The 20,774-nt window shown below is 38.5% G+C and overlaps 1 protein-coding gene across 1 annotated transcript in view; it reads right to left on the bottom strand.

Moving 5' to 3' along the window:
- Positions 1–20,774, bottom strand: part of SCUBE2 (signal peptide, CUB domain and EGF like domain containing 2) — a gene marked incomplete at its 5' end in the record, with an annotated part of 60,559 nt that overhangs the window by 30,732 nt on the left and 9,053 nt on the right. The window contains 6 exons of the mRNA XM_081313418.1: positions 3,926–4,042; positions 5,609–5,698; positions 7,681–7,797; positions 9,178–9,303; positions 13,373–13,507; positions 17,963–18,088. Coding sequence (XP_081169544.1) covers positions 3,926–4,042; positions 5,609–5,698; positions 7,681–7,797; positions 9,178–9,303; positions 13,373–13,507; positions 17,963–18,088 — 711 coding nt within the window. The remainder of the gene's footprint in view (positions 1–3,925; positions 4,043–5,608; positions 5,699–7,680; positions 7,798–9,177; positions 9,304–13,372; positions 13,508–17,962; positions 18,089–20,774) is intronic.

The following is a 20,774-nucleotide window of genomic DNA, read 5'->3' as shown; positions in this document are numbered from 1 at the left end:
TTCAAACATAAGAGAGCTTCGGACATACAGAAGGGAACATGAAGCAAGCCTGTTATAAAATAATCTGAGTTGCTTCTAAAACTGTTAGGAATTATCATCTACAAGAAGGGAACATGTGATGAAATAAACTTCACATGTTTTGTATTTTTGATGTACGTTGTTGTAAAGCACAGCTTGTCAATTTTCTGTCATTGTGCTTTTTCCATACCAATTTCTACTCATTCTTTTATGAGATTATTTTTATTTGTTAGTACTTTTTCATAGAGGACTTCTATTTCTCTTCACGGTTGTTCTTCTTTTACTCTAGTTTCTTTCATCTTTTTCCTTTTCTTCCATGCCTATTTCTATTTTTCTTAAGATCCATTCTTGACAGTATCAAAAATTTCCTGTCCCATTTCCAAAACTTCACATCACTTTTACATTCTTCATTTACAGGTACAGTAGTTCTTACTTAATAATGGTAGTTGAAACTGGCAACTCTGTCACCAAGCAATGTGATCATAAAGTGTGACATCACATAATTATGCTGACTTATGATAGTTCCAGCAGTCCCAGAGGTTGTCATTAGGCAGATTTTGTGTGGTCTAGCATTCTGTGATCACGTGATTGCCATCTGTGACCTTTTGCTTGTCAGAAGCGTGCAGTGAAGGTTGCAAATGGTGATCACATAAATGCAGGTTGCTGTTAAGTGCAAGACAGTTGCCGAACACCTGTATCACAATCATGTAACCATAGGGACACTGCCTCAGCAGCAAATATGAGGAAGTCCCTCTCAGTGCCATTGTAACTTTGAATGGTTGTTCAGTGAGGATTATCTGTATTCTTTTAAACTTTCATCATAAACAATTGAATCAATCATGCTTTTAAATTCTTCTTCCCTTTGTATATTACTATTTTATTATTGTTTGTTTAGGAATGCTTATTACAGATTAATTTTGTTGACTATAACAAAATTTGAATTGGTATACTTGCTCTGTAAATTTAACTTACATTACAGCTTTTGGAGAAACTCTATTGCAATAGGTATTATGTCATACTACCATGCATTCACTCTTAGAGAAACAGAATCAACTTCCCCTTCAGCTGAGATAGACAATTCACATTTTCTCTCTCCCTCTCCCTCTCCCTCTCTCTCTCTCTCTCTCTCTCTCTCTCTCTCTCTCTCTCTCTCTGTGTGTGTGTGTGTGTGTGTGTGTGTGTGTAGATGGATGGGTGGATGGACAATCAGAATTGTTGTGTATTAAACAGTTACTAATCCTCACACACACGAGGAAAAAAACGCGGCAGCCCGCTGACAGCTGTCAAACGGGCTGCCGCTCGCTAACACGCAGGCACGGCGACCGGCTGACAATGACAGCTGTCAAAAGCGGCCGCGCAGGCGCAGCTCAATGACAGCTGTCAGGTTGCCGAAGGCTGCGCATGCGCAGTAGCGCCTAGCTGTCAAATGTTGCCAGCTGAACGGAGGTGGCACGTTGATAGCTCACGGCTGTCAAAGCTCGCCGCGCCTGATTGGCCTCAGCCTCGCAGTGGGAGAACGCCGCAATGTTATTGGTTGATACTTGTCCAAGTTGTGTATAAATAACAGGGAGCCCCGGCGGTGTTTTTTAAGCCAGTGCTTCCCCTAAATAAATGTCTGAGAAACATGCCTGCTGTCTCCTGGACTTGCCTCACACTAATCTACCTGGCGACGAAGGTGGGATGCAGTCTGCTATGCTGAACTGAAGTCACAGAGCTGAAGTTACGAGCTGAAGGAGGGAAGCCGTTCCACCAGCTGACAACGGCTGAAGTCACTAGCTGGAAAGGGAGAGCCCTCCACCAAACCGCCTCATAGCAGACCCATGGACCTGGACAGCATGGCCACTCTCGGACACATAAGGGAGTTCGATATATCGCAACCAGAAGGCTGGGAGTCGCACCTCGGGCAGGTCGAAGGCTACCTCCTAGTCAACAAAATTTTCGAAGACCGTCCCAAGACCACTGCGCTTCTGTGTCTCAGCGGGCCGGCGGTCTACGATGTCACTGTCGGGCTTTGCAGCCCGGACCCAGTCGCCACAGTTCCTTATGCCGAGTTGGTGGACCGCCTCAACCGGCACTTCATGCCAAGGCAGTCAGAACTATATTGGTGGCTGAATTTCGCCCGCCGCTACCAACGACCAGGCGAGTCAGCCACATCCTTCATTGCTGAGGTATGCCACGCAGCCCGCCGTTGCCATTTCCCCGACCTCGAGGACCGCATTCGCGACCAGGTCATAGTAGGTCTGCGAAATGAACGGCTGCAGAAGAAGATTGTCGCTAAGCCAACGATGGACCTCGCTGAGGTAACGCTCGAAATAATGGCTTACGAAGATAGCCATCGAGAAGACGCGGCCCCGACGGGCAATTCCCTCAGCGGATCCGTCCACCAGGACTATCTGAGGAATCCCGACAACGAAAGGCCAGAGGAAGAAATAGGGGTAGATGCCATCCGCCCGAGACCCAGCAACCCCCAGGCACACCGGGAACCCGACAGAAGACCCAACAGACCGGGTATTACTACCAAAAATTCTCCAACGAACCGGGCAAAGTGTGCCAGCTGCGGCGGAAACCACGCCAGAGCCGCCTGAGATTCCGGAACGCTAAGTGTCACGGCTGTGGAAAGACCGGACACATCTGTGCCGCCTGCCGCAGTATGAATAGAGAAACCCTCAACGAACTGGAAGTCGCCCCGCCAGGTAGGACGTCCCCACAAATCTGGGCCAGGGCAAACCCCAGGGCATCAGTCCTAACCGTCCTCTCGGACCAGGGGCCCTTAGGCATTAACCACCTCAGGCCCAAGTTAAAAATCCAGGTATGCCTACAAGGAATCCCATGTGAGATGGAGGTGGACTCAGGGTCCTCAGTCTCCATCATATCATGGGACACCCTTCAGGGAATTGCACGCCGCTGCAAGCGCCACTTTCCCCTATTTCCTTCGCAAATTCTGCTCACTGATTTCCAGAGAGCTCCCATCAAACTGAAGGGAAAAACAAAACTCAGGGTCGATTATAAGCAGTTCCATGGGGAACTCACGGCCCAAAAGCGGCCGAAGGCTGTCAAAAGCGGCCGAAGGCTGACACGCAGGCGCAGCTCAATGACAGCTGTCAGGTTGCCGAAGGCTGCACATGCGCAGTAGCGCCTAGCTGTCAAATCTTGCCAGCTGAACGTAGGCGCGGCATGTTGACAGCTCACGGCTGTCAAAGCTCGCTGCGCCTGATTGGCCGCAGCCTTACAGCGGGAGAACGCCGCAATGTTATTGGTTGATACTTGTCCAAGTTGTGTATAAATAGCAGGGAGCCCCGGCAGTGTTTTTTAAGCTGGTGCTTCCCCTAAATAAACGTCTGAGAAACGTGCCTGCTGTCTCCTGGTCTTGCCTCACGCCAATCTAAGAATACTGAGTAGTTTCAGGACAAAATATACCCTTTGCAGATTCACAGGCAGTTTGCTTCTTATGGGAAGATAATGTTGCTGTTTAACCATGTCTTTTGCAAACATTGCAACATAAACAGGAGTTCTGTGCCTACATAATCAAATGACTCTTAGTTTTTTTTCATAGTATTAGAAGTAGTTGCTATCTATAGGTGTTTTGTTAGTGGATGATACATGCAGGAATAATTTAATTTAGTCTGATGTATACAGAAATTACTGCCCCTAAGCTCTAGGGTTGTATTAGCACTGTACATTGTACAGGACAGAAGTGATAACCTTGAACTGAATACAAAAAACAAATTGAACTTTTCACATACATATTTCAGCAAAGGAAGAATCAAAGCAACGCATTGTATACTGCTTTCCTATTTCAGATTTTCTTTTTTTTACTGGCTTAGCAAAAGTACACTTTTCTGGGATTTTAGGCAACAATCCTCTGTAGATATTTAGCTTGCACATTGCCAGGAATACTGAACTTTACCTTTGCATGTCTTCCCATCAAGCTGAAGAGTAAAGCCAATAGGACAACTGCAGTGGACGCCTGTTGAAGTATCCTTACAAGTCCGATCACAGCCACCATTATTTACTGCACAAGTTTCTAAGGAAAAGGAACACAATTTGGCATTTGCAGAAAAAAAAACCTAGAACACAATTTGAAATGAGACATTTTTATTTATTCAACAGAATGAATTCTAATCGAATTCTAATGTTAAACAAGCATATCCAAGACTTTTTTCAGAGAGTATCTTAGACTTCTTGGTGATCTCTAAACCAAGTTCAAAGAGCATCAAGAACTCCAGAGGCGTTTGTGCAACAGGTAAGTTCAGTTTTAAACATGAAAAAATCAAGATAGGTTAACTATAAGTAGAATTACCTACAGATAAGTATTCAGTTTGGTTTACTTAGGAATCTGAGAAAATCTGTACTGGATCAGGTCTAAGTTTCTATTCCACAAACTGGACATGACTAACTTTTCCCTTCTGTATTCCATAGCAACTGATATTCAATGGTTGGTATTTAGAAGCATATTGCCTCTGATAACATTATACCAACCGAAATGATACATAGTACTCTAATTTCATCATATGGATTTATAAAGGCATTTAAAAGCAATAGAGTAAGCTCACAATTTCCTGGCTTCTGTTTACTAAATTTTGGATGCAACAGACATCTGGTTGCCATTTTAGATATGTATAAAATTCCACTGATGCACCATTAGGATCCTTTTATTATATATAGCATCCTAATCACCAATTTAATGGATATTCAGGTCTAATGGGCATCCCTTTCCTCTAAGTTTGTTAAATGAAAATTTTATTGTAGGCAATTTACAGTTCTTCCTTCAATGATCTCTTTACATAGAATTCAACTTTCCCATAATAACTACATTCCCAAGCTGCTGTTTTTCACTGAGGTGTCCATATATTTCCTACATGTCAGTTTGTTTGTTGGGGCATATCCTGGGATTGTTGTGTGTGCAAGTGATTGTTCCTCATTGCATGTAGATATTATCCCACCTAATCTTAGAAAAATATATAGATAATATCTATATACTATGAGGAACAATCAAGTAATTTTGACTAATTTTCTCCTGCAACATCCTTCATAGTTTGTTGCTTTTTAAAATTATATTTTATTAAACTTCTACAAAAAATAAAATATTAAAAATATTTGTAACTGTATCAAAGAAAATGAGAAATTACTCTTTTTATTTTCTTTCTCTCTTTTCCATTTATCCCTTGCACTCTGCCTCTCCTTATTTTTCATTCCCATTTTTTCTTAATTTCATTCTTTGAGAAATTTAATAAAGTTTAACTAAAAATCATTTATATGAATTAGCTCTACACACCTCTACATATCTGAAAGAGAAACTGCAACTGTAATTAGCACAATAGCATTGTATCTCTATGAAAAAGTTTTTCTGAATATATTACATGACAACTGGCAAAAACAGAGAACTTGAGAAGTTCTGCAGTGGCCGGGACAATTGGTGCCTAACCGTACTGAACTGAAACCATATAGAAATTGCATTAATTTCATTAGGTGAAATAAGTATTTTCAGTTTCTGTAAAATCGTTACAGCAGTTGTTGTTATTCGTGTTATTCATACAGCAAAGCTTGGAAATCTCTTACAAACAATTATCAGACCTGAACATCTCTTTACCCATAAGCAGTCGCCGCTTCACTCGTTTATCTGCATCAGCTCCTGCCGTAACATTGTTTTCAGAGATTTCTGTGGTCGCTTCTATTCTTTCTTGGTATGGAAAAGGAGAAAAAAAGTATCAAATGGTCAGGCATGGAGTAAAAATTTATTTAAGTAATCCTGTGTGATCCAGCTCATATATATCTATTTGATACATGCTATATAAAAGAAAAGAAATTATCATCAAAAATGAAGGACTGTAGAAAATAAGTTTTGTTCTGGCTCAGTTTTATCTAGAATGTGTTTTTTTAGTAAAAACTCAAAAACCTTCCTAAGGGATAATGAGTTTCCCTTTGCTTATAAAATATATTTTCTTAGAGCAGCTTCTTTGGCCATCTTGTTTTTTTTCCTCTCTGCCATAAAAAAATTGGTGTTCTTTCCTGCCCAAGTTTTCAGATTATTCCTTCCAACTATTTTTAAAAACACCCCCCCCTGCTGCTCTTATAACACTGATGATCTCCTTTGTCATACAGCTATTATAGTCAATAAGCAACAAGTTTAATTTACATAAAGTACCTGATACAATGCCTGATTATTTGTAGAATTCATCAGCAGTAGGCTGGAAAACCCATCTCTTAGGGATGCCACATTACTGGATCCCTGCACTGGGCAGGTGATTGGACAAGGTGATCTCTAGGATCACTACCAACTTTTAAATTCTTTTGAGTTTATGATATAATGGCCAAATAAGAGACTTTCATGATATGTTGATATTTTAATCAATTTAAGTATTTAAGTTTTAAAGAGCCCTGGTGACCCAATGATTAAAGGGCATATTGCAGTCAAACTCTGCCGACAGACTTGAGTTCAATCTTGACAAGGTTCAAGGTTGACTGAGCCTTCCATCCTTCCAAGGTTGGTAAAATGAGGACCCAGATTATTGGCGGCAATATGCAAATAAAGCTTTTACATTGTAAACTACCCACAGAGTGCTGTAAAGTGCTATGGGCTGGTATATAAGCCTAAATGCTATTGCTATTATCAATTCTTCAAGTGAAGGCACCAAGGTTCAAATTCACTACTTATGTTTGAAGAACATATCATGTTAACAGCATTACAGTACAAATAATTAATATTTACTACATCCTAATCTTTGGCCGAAACACAGTATATAATTCCTAATATATACTGCCTAGTTTATTAATCATATTAGTTACATGTTTATTCTACCATTGTGACAAGAGAATTCAGGATGGCATTTCTAATGTTTTCAACCATAGTGAAGTTTCTAAAGTACTGGAAAAGTTCTTAAAATTCTAGGGAGATATTCAGAAATGTAGCTTGCTTTGAAAGTAACCCATGCTGAACTTTATAGCATAGCCAAACATTAGAAGTTGACCATAGGGAATGTTTATGACATTTTTTATTATGTCACATGTTTTATGATGGTTTCTATTTCATAAAATATTTCATAACATTCTCCAAATTTCATTTCCCTGGATTTTGGATGCATTGATAAGTTAGCCCAATTTGAGGTACCTTGGTTCAAAAATTGTTACCTTACGATGCACCATTTTGCCCAATTAAAGGCTACAGACGTAAGAGCTTTAGTAGAATAAACAGTAGATGCTCTAATATTTTAAAAGGAAATATTTTAATTCAGGTGCCTAACCCCCGGGCCAGTCAGCAGCCCATTGGGAACCAGACCACACAACCAGCGGGCGAACATACAAAGCTTCATTTGTTCACATGCGGGATTAAGTTGTGTGCACGTAAGGAGTCCCGCCCCTCTCCTTCCCCTGCCTGCTGCTGCCACCTGTGAGCCAGAAAGGTTGGGGGACAGCTGTTTTAATGGAAGTTTGTATTTTAATTAGTCAGGACCGTCATCATAGCCCATTGTTATGTGCATGTGCTGTTATGTGACTAACCCCAATCCAACACATTTCTCACTCATAAGCAAACCTGGATTTTCTGCAATTTTTAAGTGAACTGTAAAGAAATCTATATTTTTACTGAGAGAAATCATTCAAAAACTGATACATATTTATTTACAACTTGTCTACACATAATGTAGCAGAAAAGAAGTGAGATACCAATACATGTTTTTCCATTGGCATGCACTGTGTAATCTGGATGACATCCACAGACAGGCCCATCTTCTGCATCTTCACAACTGTGCTGGCAGCCTCCATTTCCATGATTGCAAGTCACTGGAAAGTAAAGGTCCAATTAAACTTCTGAAGTATTTATAAAGTATATATCCTTCTGAACTCAGGTTCTCTCCACCTTGAATGTTGCCTCTTTGAGTCCTATATGGTTGTAAGTCTATGAGCCACTTTAGCAGAAAAATTATCTATCCTTGTAACTTAATATAATTCCTAAGTCAACATTTATTAAGTGCAGGTGTAGCAACAAAATTAAAGAATAACAGAATAACAGAGGTGGAAGAGATCTTGGAGGTCTTCTAGTCAAACCCCATGCACAAGCAGGAGATCCTATACCATTCCAGACATTGGCATTCTTCCTTTTAACAATTAGTGTAAGGCAATTAAATATAATTTTTGTATTTATGAATTTATCAAATGTATATGGCTGCCCATCTTATAAGTGACTCTTATACTATACATTATACTATTCATATGATAAATTGATAATTGATATTAATAACTGATATTATTAATAATTAATAGTTAAATAACTATTTAATTATTTAATACTATACATTAAATTTTAAATCCATTGATTTATATTGTATAAAATTGATGAGTCAATGAAAACCAAGTTATTGTAGTAATGTAACAGGCATATTTTCATTTGAGAATCAAACCTGACATTTAGATAGCACTTTCTTTCAGTCGTCAACTTACACTTAAACCTGCATGGTGTTGAGTATGACACAGTGGTTGAGGCCTTCCCTTGCCCCCACTCTGAATGTCTGTTGATATTGCATACATATATAAAAGATATGGGGCTTCATTTAGGACACTATATCCATTATCTTACAGATTTTTATATCCTTCTGTGGACACCCATGGTCTCGGTTAAACTGCATGGATATTAAGTATGGCAATGCTATTCCTGCCTATTCAAAAATAATGCTGCTTAACTTAATTGAGGTATAGTAACTTCTGATAGGTTAGATTGTAGATTAGTTCTTTGATTAGAAAGTCAACCAGAAGACCTAATACTGAATTCAAGATTGGACACCAACAGTTATTTTACATATCTTTGGCTACTGAATTCTATTTCAAAAGCTCTAGTTGAATTCAGTTAAAATTCTACAAAGAAAGAAAAAAACAGAATAACAGATTTGGAAGGGATTTATTCTACAAAGAAAAATTTGCAATCTAATACATCTCTAATGCATGCCATCTACTGCACACTTCAATCATGCATACCATCTACTGTATGTGATAATCATTGAAATTATCACAAGGCAAAACTTTGGTGAACAGAAGTGAACAAAACCAAGTGAACAGTGAAAATCTTTTAAACCAAGAGATGATCAGATAAGGGAAGAAAGATGCTCAGCAATTCCTTCTGATCAGAGGGGCTACATAACAGTCAGGTATGTATAGAATGTTGCATACAAATGCAGTCTCTTTGGTTCCTGGCCAGTTCAAATCCAGGTCTGCATTCGCAGTCCACTCCTCCTTTTGGCGCTTCTTTGCAGATATGGGCACAACCATGATCCTTATTCATGCAGCTCACCCCTTCTACAAAACAATCAGTGTGATGTATCAGTATTCTCTGAGCTTTTAAAATACAGGCAACAGATTTTAGATATTTAGACAATCTACCTCATATGAAAAAAAGGAACAAAGTTTATATACCAAGAATAGAAATATAATACAAAGGACCTCCACCAAATTTATAAATCTATTATAATTTGTAAAAATGGCACAAATGGGGGAATTAATTGTGGATCAGTGTTACCTTCACAATGTTTCATGGAATAGGATGAGCTGAGAGAGGTGATTTGGAAGATATATAAGCAGAAGATGGATCCTCGGTGTATTTCAAATGTAGCATACCTCAGTAACAGGACAGACAACTAACAGAACTCAAGAAGTTCAATAAACATTTAGAGAATATCAACCTGGTCACTATACATACAAAATGTATATATATGAGTGAGTCTTCCCCTCTCAATAGATTTTATGGTAATTTTATGGCCAGTCTTTAACACGGACAAGATAAGCACATCTAATTTTGGAAGATACATTTACTGAAAGTTTGGTCTTCTCTAAAAGACTTGCTACTGGTTCATGAACCTGAATGTAAAATTATGGAGAAAGTCTCCTTGAAATTCATCCTGATATCAGCTAAACATGGAGAAACATACCCACCATATAAAGAATAAAACAGCTTGTTCTTTCTCAGTCTAAGAAATGTGTAAAACCTTCCTGCATCTTCTACAAACATTTATCCAAGGAAAGAAAGCTACTGATTTATTGTTAGCTGAAGAAGAGGGAATATAATTCATTCTAAATATGTAGACACATGGAATTATCTCTTATTCTGATTTATTTCTTATAACAGACTCAATCAAGAAAACACATATTTGTTAAAGTCTAGATTTTTCTTTATTATCAGCATCTAATCAAAGGGACTTAAAGGAAATTCACATTAGAGACTTTCTGTAATTTTCGATGACCATGCAAAGCATGTCTGTAATTGAACAGATTTCAGTAAGAAAATCTTAATAAAGATTCTAACTCTCTGGGGATATTTTGTTTTCTAACAGAAATAAGAAGGGTGGCTATATAAATGCTTTAAATAAAAAAATAAAAAATATTTTACCCTCCAACCATTAAATCAAATAATGCACATACACATACAAAACTTCCCATATCATGCCAATAAACATAATAAATATTCAATATGGAATCATTTTTATAATCTGAGGGGTGGACGTAGGTTTCGCGGTGAACTTCCAATTAGGAAAATAATTATCTGAGATGGATCAGCCTTTTTTTTAGTATTTCGCATATGCAAACAATTATCTCCATTTAATATAAGGAGAAGCAAGTCTCCCAGATCGAACATAAACAAAAAAGAAATAGATTCTATGAATTCTGGAAATGAAGTTTCCAATATCTTTTCCCATTAAACCTTCAGAGCAAGGGAGGACAGGGGGAGAGGAAACATCTAAATCCACAGGGCATTCAAAAAGGTGGAGACATATGTGGGACTAATTTACAGGCTACCTAATAATGATGCATAATTCATTATGAGCATCAGGAGCTCCTCATTCCAGCTTGAAAACAGTGTAGTAGTTAAAACAATGTATAATGCATTCCAAATCAAGCTGTCCTATGATTTGTGAATTAAATTTTGTTTGCTGTTACTTTCTTTATCCCAAGGAAAAACTGTGACGGGCATCATACTCTTAGAAAATTCTGCAGCATTTTAATAAGCCACGCTTTCATTCCAACATACTTCTTCTAAAGTGACTTTGACTAACAAAGGGATAGCTGCTATATTGCTTTGATTATTCTGCTCTACTGGTTCCTTGATTCCTTTCCCACAGTGAGAAAACTAGGAATACAATGATGTCTTCGCCCCTCCAGAAACACAAAAGACACAAAAATCCATATTAAACCTGCAAATAACTATTATGCTGTCAGTCCGTCTTTTTCTATTACAAAGGATCACAAATTAGTCTTATTAACTCTTCTGTTGTGTGGCATTTGAAAGGTTCAACATGCCATGTGATCATCAGTTAGCTAAGACATATAAAAAGCATTAAGAAAATTAACAGCTTAGCTTCTGCTAACAGCGTGATTTCTTTGTGCACATTCAGAAACCAAGGGTTATACTGTATAAGCAAGTACTTTGGCAAAGTTTACTGAAGATGGTAACTTTTCAAATAGAGAATTCTGATTTGCTCAGACCTGCGTAAAGAGAAAATGTTAAATTATTTCCCTGAGAGTTGTAGTGAAAAAGAAATAGCCACATGCTGAAATACTGCTTTTTACTAATCACAAATACATTATGAATAGTTAAATGCCTTTTGATTGAAAGAGTTTGTAAAATTAAGAATTATTTTTTTCATATCATTTAAATAACATTATAGAAAAAAAGAACAATTAATCTTATTTCTATAAAAGCCTTAAGTTTTGAAATTCAAAAGATACCACTTGTATAGCGATAACATTTTCATAAGGAGTAAATAATGCAACTACGGTGCTAATTAAACTAATTTTCTCTCACAACCTTGAGCTTCTGTAAAATGAATGAGAATGGCGCATAGCAAATAAGTAGTTTGATTTTGCAACTCATCATCCTCATCATCTGCAAACACATATTTACGGCTCCTCCATATCACTAATAGGTTTTATCAATACAAGCTAATTTTATGTGTTCTGAAAATTCCTTTCCAAAAACTTAATATAGAAAATGATCTAGAAAGGAGTTCTAAAGCATTCTGATCAAATATCAATCAAACCCAATAAATGAAGTGAGATTCATAGTGATCCTATAATAATGTAAAAGGAATGTCTTTTTAATTAATATTAAAATTGAGAAGAGTTTTGCAAAAAGGTTTCACTATAATCTCTTAGTCAGTATCTTTAGTTTTTTTCATCCATTTTAAGAATGCTCACTGAGGACAAGTTTCAAGGCTCCATCACTAAGTACAGGTTCTCTGAATTCCTGCTTTAAGCGTTGTGGGAGATGAAAATATAGCCTCCTCCTCATATAACAAGATGAGTCTGGAGCAAACCTGTGATAGGCCCCACAGTAGTGATTTAAAACAAAGCTTTGACTTGAACTTTATATTATTTCACAATACAAACGTACTATCTGTAATCTGCTGAGCTTTGTGCAATATGAAATTGCAAAGTAGATAGGTCTATGTATATTTGGAACGTGAGTATTATAACCATGGGAGAAATAGAGAACTGAAAGTAGCTGATGGATGTGGGTTGCAACGTACACGGGTATATGTGGAAAGTTATGTTCAGCAGAAAGTATATGTGGAAAGCAGGGGGTCAGTAAGAGGTCAGCAAAAGTCAGCAGAAGTCAGCAAAAGTCAGCGGACCATCTGACTACAGTCTTAGAACAAGAAAGGGTATAAAAGGTTGGGACTGGACCTGACTGATTTGCCATTGGTCTATAGCTGTACTGTTGGAATTTGCTATAACCATTTGGTCCTCATTGCAAGGGGTTATTAATGTACATGATGATGTGTTATTATGCTTGCTATGTTCGAAATTATTAGAAAAATAAACCTCTGAATCCTAAAGTAAGAATTATTGGTTTGTGTTGCTGTCTCGTCTTTTCCATTGGGTTTTTACCACGACAGCGTGTAAACCACAGTTGCTCCAACAAGCCTGTCAAACGAGCATGAGAAAAAGAAGGGAAGAGCGCCTTCACACAGTGGAAGAGGCAGAAGGTATAAATGAGGAATGGGTACCAATTCTGCATCCTTTCTTCCACTAACTCAGAGAATGTTGACTGGTTTTAATGGCATCCATTCCCAAAATGCAATAAAAATGAATTCCTAGCCATGCTTGTCCATGCTTTCCCATGCTGGGAAATTATTGTCTAATCATGTATACCTGTCAATACAATATCCGCATAATGTAATAGTTAAAAACAGGCAAGAGGCAGGCTACAATTTTTCCTTTTCTCATCAGCATATCATCTAACATCTTTAGAAACTCTACATACTGTATGATTATTCCATATTACAACGTAATTCAAGGAATTTGATTTTGAGTGGTGGGGAAAAAAGGAAGGGCCTCAAGCATGTTTTTGTAGAAATGAAAAGACTTATACCTTCTGAACGGTGAATGCAGGTGTGCTGATTATCACTGAGAAAAAATCCTTCCTTGCAACGACATTCATAGCTACCCACTGTGTTGATACAAGCATGTTGACAGCCTCCATTATTGACCAAGCATTCATCCATATCTGAAATATAAGCGGTACCAGTTTGGATCCAATTCCATGCAAGACCTGTAAGCCACCCAAAGTTGCTTTGAAGCGAAATGGGTGATAAATAAATAAATAAGTTTATACCAGTTGCACACAAATAACCATTAAGCAGTAATGAACTAAATATTCAGTTGATTGGATAGTGGCCCTATTTTTCCTATCACTCCTCTTTAGACTCAACAAAACTTAACGCCACAGATATTTATTTTTCTAAATAAATACAAAGTTTAATTTTTTCATGAAGCTGCCCACTAAAAATGCTTTTTTCTATTTTTTTTATAATTTCATGAATAAAAATGCAGATATTAATGTCCACATTTTTCTTTGAAGCTTATTTAATGTTGTTGTTGTTAGCTGCGAAGTCGTGTCCGACCCATCGCGACCCTATGGACAACATTCCTCCAGGCCTTCCTGTCCTCTACCATCTTCTGGAGTCCATTTAAGCTCACGCCTACTGCTTCAGTGACTCCATCCAGCCACCTCATTCTCTGTCGTCCCCTTCTTCTATTGCCCTCGATCTTTCCCAGCATTAGGCTCTTCTCCAGTGAGTCCTTCCTTCTCATTAGGTGGCCAAAGTACTTGAGTTTTAGCTTCAGGATCTGGCCTTCTAAAGAGCAGTCAGGATTGATCTCCTCTAGGACTGACCGGTTTGATCGCCTTGCGGTCCAAGGGACTCGCAGGAGTCTTCTCCAGCACCACAGTTCAAAGGCCTCAATTCTTTGGCGCTCAGCCTTTCTTATGGTCCAACTTTCACTGCCATACGTTGCAACTGGGAAGACCATAGCCTTGACTATACGCACTTTTGTTGACAGGGTGATGTCTCTGCTTTTTAGTGTGCTGTCTAGATTTGCCATGGCTTTCCTCCCCAGGAGCAAGCGTCTTTTAATTTCTTGGCTACAGTCCCCATCTGCAGTGATCTTGGAGCCCAGGAAAATAAAATCTGTCACTACCTCCATTTCTTCCCCATCTATTTGCCAGGAATTGAGAGGGCCAGATGCCATGATCTTGGTTTTCTTAATGTTAAGTTTCAACCCAAGTTTTGCACTCTCCTTCTTCACCTGCAACAAGAGGCTCTTTAGTTCTTCTTCACTTTCTGCCATTAGAGTGGTATCATCTGCGTATCTTAGGTTGTTGATATTTCTTCCGGCAATCTTAATTCCAACTTTTGATTCATCTAGCCCTGCCTTTCTCATGATGTGCTCTGCATATAAGTTAAATAGGCAGGGCGACAGTATACAGCCTTGCCGGACTCCTTTCCCAATTTTGAACCAATCAGTGGTTCCGTGTCCAGTTCTCACTGTTGCTTCTTGACCCGCATATAGGTTTCTCAAGAGACAAATAAGATGGTCTGGTACTCCCATCTCTTTAAGAACTTGCCACAGTTTGTTATGATCCACACAATCAAAGGCTTTAGCATAGTCAATGAAGCAGAAGTAGATGTTTTTCTGGAACTCCCTAGCTTTCTCCATGATCCAGCGTATGTTGGCAATTTGATCTCTAGTTCCTCTGCCTCTTCGAAATCCTGCCTGCACTTCTGGTAGTTCTCGATCCACATACTGCTGAAGTCTAGCTTGTAGGATTTTAAGCATGACTTTGCTAGCATGAGAAATGAGTGCAATGGTGCGATAGTTTGAACATTCTTTGGCACTGCCTTTCTTTGGAATTGGAATGTAAACTGATCTTTTCCAATCCTGTGGCCATTGTTGAGTTTTCCAAATTTGCTGGCAAATTGAGTGTAGCACTTTTACTGCATTGTCTTTTAAGATTTTGAATAGCTCAGCTGGAATACTGTCACTTCCACTAGCTTTGTTGTTGCTCAGCTTTTCTAAGGCCCACTTCACTTCACATTCTAGGATGTCTGGCTCGAGGTCAGTGACCACCTCATTGTGATTATCAGGGACGTTAAGCTCATTCTTGTATAGTTCTTCTGTGTAATTTTGCCACCTCTTCTTAATCTCTTCTGCCTCTGTTAGGTCCCTGCCATTTTGGTCCTTTATCATGCCCATTTTTGCATTAAACGTTCCCTTCATTTCTCCAATTTTCTTGAAAAGATCTCTGGTCCTCCCTATTCTATTATTTTCTTCTATTTCTTTGCACTGTTCATTTAAGAAGGCATTCTTATCTCTTCTAGCTATTCTCTGGAATTCTGCATTCAACTGGGTGTATCTTTCTTTTTCTCCCTTGCCTTTCGCTTCTCTCCTTTCCTCAGCTATTTGCAAAGCTTCCTCAGACAGCCATTTTGCTTTCTTGCATTTCTTTTTCTTTGGGATGGTTTTGGTTGCTACCTGTTGTACAATGTCGCGAACCTCTGTCCATAGTTCTTCAGGCACTCTGTCTATCAGATCTAATTCCTTAAATCTATTTGTCACCTCTACTGTATATTCAACAGGGATATGATTTAATTCATACCTGAGTGGCCTAGTGCTTTTCCCTACTTTCTTCAGTTTAAGCCTAAACTTTGCAAGGAGAAGCTCATGGTCTGAGCCACAGTCAGCTCCTGGTCTTGTTTTTACTGACTGTATAGAGCTTCTCCATCTTTGGCTGCAGAGCATATAGTCAATCTGATTTCTGTGTTGACCATCTGGTGATGTCCATGTGTAGAGCCGTCTCTTGGGTTGTTGGAAAAGAGTGTTTGCTATGACCATTGTATTCTCTTGACAGAATTCTATCAGCCTGTGCCCTGCTTCATTTTGCACTCCAAGGCCAAACTTGCCTGTTATTCCAGTTATCTTTTGGCTTCCTACTTTAGCATTCCAATCCCCCATGATGATAAGAACATCATTTTTTGGTGTTAGTTCTATAAGGTGCTGTAGTGCTTCATAGAACTGGTCAATTTCATCCTCTTCAGCACTGGTGGTTGGGGCATAGACCTGGACTACTGTGATATTGAATGGTTTGCCTTGGATTCGAACTGAGATCATTCTGTCATTTTGAGGATTGTATCCCAGTATTGCTTTTCCTACTCTTTTATTGACTATGAAGGCTACTCCATTTCTTCTGAAGGATTCTTGCCCACAGTAGTATACCTGATGGTCATCTGAATTAAATTCACCCATTCCTGTCCATTTTAGTTCGCTGATACCTAAGATGTCAATGTTCAGTCTTGTCATCTCTTTTTTGACCACGTCCAGTTTTCCTTGATTCATGGATCTTACATTCCAGGTTCCTATGGAGAAAAAATCTTTACAGCATCGGACTTTCCTTTCACCACCAGACATATCCACAGCTGAGCGTCCTTTCGGCTTTGGCCCAGTCGCTTCATTCTTTCTGGCGCTACTAGTACTAGCCCTCTGCTCTTCCTCAGTAGCATATTGGACACCTTCCGACCTGAGGGGCTCATCTTCCAGCGTCATATCGTTTTGCCTTTTGGTACTGTCCATAGGGTTTTCATGGCAAAGATACTGGAGTGGTTTGCCATTTCCTTCTCCAGTGGATCACGTTTTGTCAGAACTCTCTGCTATGACCTGTCCGTCTTGGGTGGCCCTGCACGGCATAGCTCATAGCTTCATTGAATTACGCAAGCCCCTTCGCCACGACAAGGCAGTAATCCATGAAGGAGGCTTATTTAATACAGGTATTTTAATCTCAGGACTAAATTACAGGACAATAATAAAAGAAATCAGCAAGGCCAGATCAGCATCTATTTAATTAAATTCTTTCCTGGTAGTCCCATCCCCACTGTCTATATGTAATGCATTCATTCCTTTCCTGACTAACAATAGATATACAAACCCCCAAACTAAATATCGATAGATACTGAAGATATATATGGAAAAAGCATAGTTGTAACAAAAATACTTATCATATCTTTCCCTCCAGGCTACCTTTTACTTATTGTCCTTTGTCTTCTAGAAGAAAGCTATGGCCTATTGCTCTCTTTGGTATGCAGCAACAAATATATTTCGCTTGGCTAAAATAGGAGAATAACAAATACTCACTTCATTCTTCGATGTGGAATGGAAGTGGGATTTGGTTGGTGGGGACAGGTAGACCAAATCTGCCTTGTGGACAGAAAGCTCTCCTTCAAGCCCTTAATATGGTCCAACACTATAAACATGAACCACAGTAGGCCTTGGACTCTCTTATTCCTTTTCATCTTGGCTTGGGCTCAAGTAGAAAAAAGGGACTTTCCATTTTAGATTCACTACAGTTCAGATGTCATTTAAAGCCCACTTAAAACCCAGCTATGATTAGCTGAAATAAACAACCATTTACAAATATATTTTGTAATTATCTAAATCATGGTTAAGATTAAATAAGGGTTATCTGATTTTGATTAACCAATTGTGATTAATATACAATACACATTTCTGCTATTTTCATAAATACATGGAATAACAAAAATGCTATTTAAGTATTTCGCTGAATTAGCATTTGACTTTTCTAGGCACACGATAATTATGTCAGTACATAATAACTTTTTGTCCTTACCAAGACAGTTATGACCATCCTGAGCCAACATGAAGCCATCGTAACATATACAGCGATAATTGCCTGGGATGTTGAAACATTCATGGACACAACCTCCATTGAACTCGTTATCACATTCATCAATATCTGGAGAATAAAGCAAAAGTCAGCATGATAGATGCCTAGTTGTTTGTTATAGATAAGAGGTGACAGGATTGACGTGTCTATATTATTATTATTATTATTATTATTATTATTATTATTATTATTATTATTATTATTATTATTATTATTATTATTATTATTATTATTTCAATTTCTATACCGCCCTTCTCCCGAAGGACTCAGGGCGGTTAACAGGGCATATATAAATAACAGTACAAAAATTAAAAAGAAATTAAACTGCTACTAATAAATGCTATTAAATGATTTCAACTTTGCAAATAATGTATTTTTTCAAAAAATAAATTATCTAAATCTTCTCATGTTCAGTACTGCTTCCATTTTGCTTGTGTTTGTTTGTTCAGTGTATATAACTGCCCATCTCACATATGTGACTCTGGGCAGTTCATGGAGTTAAACACACACATACAAAATACGAAAAACATCACTACAAAACTCCATTAAAACCATAAAATATATTAAAAAACCATAAAATCATAATCTGCAGGAGAATGCAATCCTTTTTATTAATAGAGTAGCCATTTGGTAGGCTCCATACCACCAATGCCAGATCTTGAGGCAAGTTGACAAAAGCAGGTCTTTACTTCCTTCCAAAAGACCAATAAAGTTGGGGCTAATCTGATCTCAAGGGGGACAGTGTTCCAAAGGTTATGTGCCATGGCAAAAGAGGCTCTCCTCCTAGGTCTTGTCAGATATTATTCCTTAGAGAACAGGACCTATAATATGCCTGTCTGCTGAACCTTAGGGGACAGGTTGATGTAATCTGGGAGAGGAAGTCCTTCAAACAACCCAACGCCATGCCATGTAGCGCTTTAAATTAAACCTGGAAGCAAACTGGTACCCACTGCAGCTTGTACAGCAATGGTATAATTACATGTGCTGATCTAGGGATAAATATTTTGCACCAGCTGAAGCTCCTAAATGCTCTTTAAGGACAGTCCCATGTACAGACCATTTCATGCGGGAAATGATTAAGCCATGAGTCACTGAGTGTAGAGCCTCCTGATCCAGTAATAAGGGCAACTGGTACACAACCCAAGGAATCCGGAGGATTTCTTTTCAAAAACTGCCCAACAACGTCTCAGCATGGTATGGTTATGATCCAGAAGTTCAGTATAATCCAAGGATCAAGCAACATTTATGAGTATCAATTGCTTCTTTGCAGTTAAATGATAGTGGACAGAATGTCTGGTTAGCATTACCGTATTAAAGACAAAGATGCCAATAATCTCCCCCAGTAGTTTCATGAGGATGTTTTAAGAGCATGGGGGACAAGACAGAATTCTATACAACATTCTAAATGCCGAACAAGTATCTCCCAGCACAAGCTTTTTGACACAGATAAATAGTAAGTAATAATCTACTGTAAAACCTTCATTCCCCCCAAGGTCCAGTTCCACCAGGTGGCCCACTATACAATACTATGATTAATTATAGCAAAAATAGGAGAAATAAAAGTTTCAGTTTCTATTTTAAGTCATTCACCATGAGGCTCAAAGCAATCTTAAAGCTCTGTCTTAGTCTTAAGCCTAACTGAAACAGAGGTATTTGATCCATGCACATGAAATGGTGAGATTATCACTTTCTCAATCACCTTTTTTCAGAAATACAGTTCTTGAGATTGGCCTAAAGTTGCAAAGCTGACCTAAGTTGAGTGAGTTTCTCCAGCGTCAGAAGTGGATTTCATTAGACCAGTCTAAAATGCCAAGTATGCATACGTATATATAAGTAGGTATGTAAAATAAAACATGAAGACTCTGGAGCTTGACAACCTTTTTCTTCATATTTATCCTGGATGCTGCAATTAGAATGGAGTTGGATCTGCATTGAAGGCATACATAAAGCTGTCTGCCTATGTCCTCTTCATCTTTGCTTATTATGTCCCCTGGGTCATCTTCCCTTCTTCAACCAATGTAATCTCTTATGCCTTGCCCTCCCACCCAATCTTAAGCAATCCACCTATCAGCTGACCAGCAGTTTGCAGGAAAACAACTTTAGCATCTTTGAATCAGCTGAAAACACGTTTTCTCTCTCTCTCTCTCTCTCTCTCTCTCTCACACACACACACACACACACACACACACACACACACACACACACAACCTAGAGTTGGTGGGTGGAAAGTTGGTTCAAACATCATTCTGAGCAAGATTACGATTGTTATTGAATTAACATGTTATGAGAATAAAGGTTTATTACTCTGTATTATGTGTTAATACAATCATTATGGACTGTTCAACTAATCATTGTTAAAATAATGATTTAGCACAATATGATTCTGTATGTGCATACAGATATTGCAAAGAGTGTACAGGTAGTCCTCGACTTACAACTGTTACAACAACACTGGAAAAAGTGATTATGTCCGTTTTCACACTTATGACCTTTGCAGCATTCCTGTGGTCACCAGATCAAAATTCAACACTTGGCAACTGGTTCATATTTATGACGGTTGCAGCATCCCGGAGTCATGTGACCATTTGTGCAACCTTCTGACAAGCAAAGTTAATGGGGGAAGCCCGATTCACTTAGTAACCGTGGTACTAACTTAACACCTGCAGTGATTCAATTAACATCTGCAGCAAGGAAGTCATAAAGTGGGGCAAAAGTCACTTAACAACTGTCTTAACAACTAAAACTTTGGGCTCCA

Source organism: Vipera berus (genome assembly GCF_964194415.1).
Source record: "Vipera berus genome assembly, chromosome: 1".
Lineage (NCBI taxonomy): Eukaryota > Metazoa > Chordata > Lepidosauria > Squamata > Viperidae > Vipera > Vipera berus.
The sequence above is the reverse complement of the archived record's forward strand: the minus strand, read 5'-3'. Positions and strand labels throughout refer to the sequence as shown.